We start from the raw sequence: 6,038 nt of genomic DNA on the forward strand, positions 1-6,038 counted from the left end.
GAATATTGATGACTTGTTATCTCCCTCTTTATCTTTCACTTGATTTGGGGTTGCTCAACACGAGAAACCTTATCAACTTCAGTTTTAACATCAGCTCTAAATAAGATAACATATTTCATCACTCATGTCTCTTTTTTTCTCTCTTCCTAGGCCGTGTACGACCTGACATGGGAGATACTTCAGGACATCTATGCTGAAGACCCAAACACTGATCAGCCCCAGTGGGTCAAACCGCGTCGGGTCAAGTCTTCCTCGTTTCACAGAGTCAAGGCTCCAGGAGACATCACCAAAATCCAGGTACAGAACTGCAGGACCGTCAACACCAACAGAAAGAGAAACTTGTGTTTTAGATTTACAAAACAGCCTCACTGCTTTCTTAGTGCTTTTGGCAGATGTTTTTTAAGTTTGCATCCAGAATTTCACCGAACTGTTTATAGATGAATAAATAAGAACGTTAAATTCACCTACACTATTCCAAGAAAAACAGACTTGGATGTTCTCATCGCCCATTTAATCCCATCTGTCATATTCTTTGAGCTAATGAATGGTTTCCACTGTAATTACTGGCCTTCCGTAGCCGCTCGCGTTGATCCCGTTTCCACCTCTGTTGTCTCTGGTCATTTTAATTGATCTCTGAAGCGATTCCCGCTGCTGTTTCTCATCTGTTTTTCTGGATTTTACTCTCAGCTATGTAGTTTAATCTGCTGCTGGTGTTTTTGTCTCTGCCTTTGCGCCTTTTGATCTCAATCAAGTTGTCAATTTTCGAACTCAACCCCAAACGTGGATGATGACAGATTGAGTGTTTTGCTGATAGAGTGTCCTTCTCGGAGCACACAATGCTTGGTGTTTTCTCTCCGTTCATTTCACTTGTTAGGTGTGGCTCACATTAAGGAAGGGCATGTCCCAGTAAATCTGGACTTTTCCCGAGTCCCGTTGTCGTGTAATGTTATGTTGCCATTTCAAAATGGTATGTTCATGTAGGACAGCTGTATTTTCAGAATAGATTAGTAGGACTTTTAATTGGTTGGTTTCTTCTCTGCCAAATTTAGACAAAGGTTACAAAGCATCATGCTTTTTACACAGAAGATGACATGATGTTTTTTTGTTTTTTCTTACTTTGTGGAACAGGAATTCATCACAGCAGAAATACTGAAACTGTATGGTCTGACGAAAGACCAGAGCCAGAAGACTGACTGGCAGAAGATGCTCAAATTTGGCAGAAAGAAGCGGGACAGAGTCGATCACATACTGGTGAGTCCAACCATTTTAAATTTCGTACTATTTGCGACACAATTTATTTCCTTTAAATGGCAGCAACAGTTTTAGAATTTGTACTGAAATTTTAGGTTTTAATGTTGGAAACATGAATTGAAAATGAGTCTTTAATGTTCCATTCATTTTTATGAAGTCAATCATTAGCTGCATTTACATGCACACTTTTTAAAAGTTCTGATTAAAGATTTCTGGTTTGCTGTTTACATGAAATATGATGGTGTTCACATACACGACGCATTTCACCAGATCAGCTGTGTGACATGCGCTAAAGTGATGAATACATCACGTGTTTGATCACCTTTGAATGGCTCTGACCCTGATATCGATATTCTAACAGCGAAGGTAACAAGTACTAGCCGGTCAGAGCCAGAGTACAGTAGATGGTCGTCTATTGTATGTTCACAACAGTATTTGACATCGGGTGCTGCTCTTCATTAAGCAACAGCTTGATAACGACACATGCTAGACGCCCAGTAATGTTCAGTTCTTTAAGACTTTGTAAAGACTTTTCACCTCAGGGCACATTAAAGGGAAGACCTTACTGTGTAGAGTATACTTAATTAACTGCAATAGACTATAAGACAGTCACCATCTTATATGTGGTCCACCCTGTTTATCTGTCAGGTTCAGGAACTCCACGAGGAGGAGGCCCAGTGGGTCAACTACGACGAGGACGAGCTGTTTGTCAAGCTGCAGCTGGCAGACAGTATCTTTGATGCTCTGCTGAAGGACACCGCAAATGTGCTCACGCTAATTTCTGACAAGAGGGCCAAAAGAGACACCCTCTCCTGACATTGACTCGATGCTCCGACTTCTAGTTCAGTCCCGGTCTTTCCTCGCCCCTCACCGCCGCTCGGGCTTCCACCAGCTGATGTGCCAACAGTAACCCTCTGATGCCTTCAGTCCCAGTATTACCTCTCAGCTAATAAACAACTTGTCCTTATTTCTGTGACATTCATTTGCTGAATTTGCTTCAGCTACGTGAAGTCGTGCTATAACTTGTTTAACACACAAAATGCCTCTTGAGCGATCCAGCCTTCGGAAACCTAACCACCATCTAGTCTCAGTTCTCGCCTCCTGGACTGGTCCTTTTCTTACTGCCAGGTGGAGAACGACTGGATGTGTTGGTGGGATGGACTGTGCAATTTGTACGCATGTGAAAGTCCATGGATGCTGCTAAGTTGATTGTTCCTCTGTGGACTTTGTTATAACATCCCACCCGGGGCAGCAGTTGGTTGTTAAATTTTGTATTGAATCTTTAAGTAAATGTGTATATATGTGTATATATACATATATATGGATTCAAAAATTGTAATAGAATAGGAGAAGATGAATATACAGTGCAGTCTGTGATTTGACAGTGGCACATTGTTGCTTTGTAATCCAGCACATTGAAATTAAACAGTGACTATTAGGTTAAAGTGTTAACGTTTATCTTTAATTTGAGGGTTTTTACATCCACATCCAGTGATTAGTGGAGGACTTGTTGTTCTTTTAATCCACAGTCCCACATTTTAGCGACCTGTTAGTTTATGTTAATGGAAAAATGGCTGAAGACTTCTGCTCTCTTCACTTCTTGTTAGTTTGCTGTTTGGTCTTTGACAAATACGTGCTCAGTTGGACTGAGGTCACATGACTCAATCACTAAAGAACAGCGACTGTTTACTTTGACTGTATTTTTCAGTCCGTTGTCTCGCTGCACTGTTTAAATTTTGGGACAAAGTATAAACAAATCCAACACGTCAACTAATATGACTATAAAGACCCTCAAACATATAAAAGCAAAGAGTCAGCACTTTAACTTCATAATCATTTAAATCTGGAGGAGCGCAGAAACAATTTGTCGCTGATTTGATGAGGTCACACTGCACTGTATCAGAACATCACTGGGTTCAGATATTATATGAAACATTTTGCCTCCTTAATTATTTATTGTGTGGAAACATTTGATTGGAGGAGAAAGAAACATTCAGAATTGTAAATGATCTACTCAACACAGATCATTTTAACATCGTGTAAAGAAAATCTAATATTGATGTAAAAGCACAAATGGAAATGTGAATGTGAATATGGCAATACCTTATGTTGGCGAAAGCAGAAAAAAAAAACACATGGAGAAAATCTGTTTTAGTATTTAAAGTTGTTAATAATTAATTGAAACTGTTTGACTAACTGTGTGACTTTTAATGTGGCCACAACTGTCCAGCTGGTCAATGCAATCACTGTGTCCCACTCGCGTACTGTATGTTAATATAAAGCATAAACTGTGTACCTCTGCTAACAGGTCGGAAAAAATTCTCACACAGCCAGGGAAAATGTCTACATGTCCGATGATTTGGCCTTCATTGGGTTTTCCCCGTGCAGAAACTAAAGGTGTGCGGTGGAAGTGTTTTAATGTTTTGATTTCACTGCTTCCTGCTCCTCAGTTTTTGCTTCTGTTTTGGCTATTTTATACAACGCAAGTGTCCGTCTGTCACACTCAAAAATCAAGCTACGTTTATTGTGCATGCTCCCGTTTTTACAGTGTAAACTCAAAACCCACATCAGTATATAGTTTGCAAGTGAGACACAGACGACCGGCGGAAGGCTTGACTTGATATTTTTAGAATCCCATGATGGGACAGTACTGAAATGCTGGATTTGAGCCTTATTTATCCTTCTTTCTTTGACCTGTCTAGTTTCTTCATTAGTTGCCACAGTGAAGTTTGTTAGCAGAACATTTGCCACAAGATACCATCTGGTCACGTAGCAGCACGGCTACATGCTCCTCTTGCTGCCGTGAAACATCCGTCTTCACAGCATTCGACGTCTCGACGTAGCCTGTTTATGTAGTCAGACTCCAGCGGAAGTCTTTCTCCAGATTCAGTTCAAGTGCCTCTATAAGTTCAGCTGTAGATTTGTAAGAAGTTGTGTTGATGTCTCAACATCCTTTGGACCTATTTTCTTTGAATGTCTCTTTCAACTGCTGTAAACTAGCATTTTGTAAATGATCCTCAAACGGCTGCTCTTCCTTCCTACCGGTTTACCAGTACTTCTTTTTCTGCCTTATCAATCTTTCTGTATTGAAGCATAGTGTTGAAGAGGATGTTTTTCTTTGTTTTGTTTTTTTAAAATGTTTTCATTTCCCTGTGCCTCAGCCTGAGTAATGTTAAGAGTCTAAAATTATACCTGCTGTTTGTCAAGTCCCCCGTGTGTCTGCGCCAACGCACACAGATGAGTCATTTTATTGATATACTGTATCAGAAACTAGTTTGTGGACACTGCCCACACACACACACTGACTACAAACAGTGTGAGTCATTGAGCTCGGGCGCCTGAGCACGTAGGACTGTATTCAAGGGCTTGTTTTGATCCAACAAACTGTACAAACTCTGTGTGGTGTATGTGACAGAGCTCATTAATCCTCACTGATTGTTTGGAGCTAAAGTGACCTTAAACTGAGTACTTACGTCGTCTTTTTTTTTTTCTTTTCTTTTCTACTCTCTTAATGTTTTAACCATGGCTAAGGTGTATGTTCAAACTGTAAATTATATAATGTCGAAAAAAGACCAAAAACATTTGATACCAATCTCCATGCTGTATGACATGTATGTCTGGTCTGTAGGCATATGTAGCTGTAATGGTAACATGATTAGTACCTTAGAAACATTTCCTGCAAGGCTTTATTGCAAACCCCTCTAGCATTGTCCTCTTGAATTGATTGTATGTAGGAGGAAGTTAAGTTCCCCTCTGTAACTATGCAGTACTTGGTCTTAGTCGTTGTTTTGTGTGTGCGGGCCAAACAGCTCAGACCTCTGCTGTCATCTGTAGATACAACAAGTCTTCAAGTAGCCTGAAGCTGTTTGGAGTAGGGTGGTTTTGCTCCTATCTGCTGGTCTGAGGTCAGTTTTCCTCACAGGGAGAAGGAGCAGCTACATCAAATGTATGGTTTGATCCGAGTAAGTAGGCACAAAATATCTGATTATCACATTAACCCAGTCAGACTAAAGTTCCTTCTCCCTCTTTTGAAATGTTTATGAATATTTATAATAATGTGCTATGAGTGTGCGCTAAGTGCACTTCAAGACTTGTACAATTCTTTTATGGGTGTAAATATCCAATCTGACCCACTGCTACTGTAACCTGGAAGATTGTTGTAAAATAAACACTGTTTACTTTGCAAATACGTACATAGTATATATTTGTTAACAAAATGAAATTTGAGACTGTAAATAAAGCTTTCCTTGTTTCTAAAGAATCCACTACCCCGCACTGTGTTCTGGTTTTAATTTGCAGACGGCGTTAGCACGCGTTGCTGCGTCCCCATAATGTTTAGGTTCGTGACCAAACTCTGGTGTTGAGGTTTGTCAGTTTTTGAAAGTGGTTTTGGCCGAGTGTTAAATTGTGCCAGGTCACATTAAAGGCACAGTTGTTATTTTATCAAAACATTTTACAAGAAGGACTGTTTGGCTGCAGCCTATTTGACTTAAATTGGGCAAAAGCAGCGTTAAAATCCTTATATTTCTGGGATTTTTCTGTGTTTATTGTACAGTTAATAATTTCAGGGCACTTCTACTTTTTTTTTTTCAGTCTGAAGTTGTTGGGGTTTATTTCTGGGGGTTTTTTCTTCAAAAAATAAGGAGACAACATTCACAATACATAACTGAATGAAGCTCAATGAAAACAAATGTATAAATTCATATTTAGGATACTTTAACTGACATTTTTAGTGAGTGGATTTATGTTAGGCCCTAATTGAATTCCAACGGTAATAGTTTTGTTTA

General features: G+C 39.6%; 1 protein-coding gene across 5 annotated transcripts in view; it reads left to right on the forward strand.

Annotated features, from left to right (window-relative positions):
- Positions 1 to 5,512, forward strand: part of cep350 (centrosomal protein 350) — a 34,216-nt gene extending 28,704 nt beyond the window's left edge. For all 5 annotated transcript variants that reach the window (XM_069150476.1, XM_069150478.1, XM_069150479.1 and 2 more), the window contains 3 exons: positions 151 to 297; positions 1,129 to 1,251; positions 1,900 to 5,512. In XM_069150476.1, the coding sequence (XP_069006577.1) occupies positions 151 to 297; positions 1,129 to 1,251; positions 1,900 to 2,067 (438 nt within the window). In that variant the 3' untranslated portion in view covers positions 2,068 to 5,512. The remainder of the gene's footprint in view (positions 1 to 150; positions 298 to 1,128; positions 1,252 to 1,899) is intronic.
- Positions 5,513 to 6,038: the final 526 nt, after the last annotated feature.

This window comes from Embiotoca jacksoni, unplaced genomic scaffold, assembly GCF_022577435.1.
Source record: "Embiotoca jacksoni isolate LCO1_2020_lvr unplaced genomic scaffold, fEmbJac1.0.p SCAF_16, whole genome shotgun sequence".
In the NCBI taxonomy this organism is placed as follows: Eukaryota; Metazoa; Chordata; class Actinopteri; family Embiotocidae; genus Embiotoca; species Embiotoca jacksoni.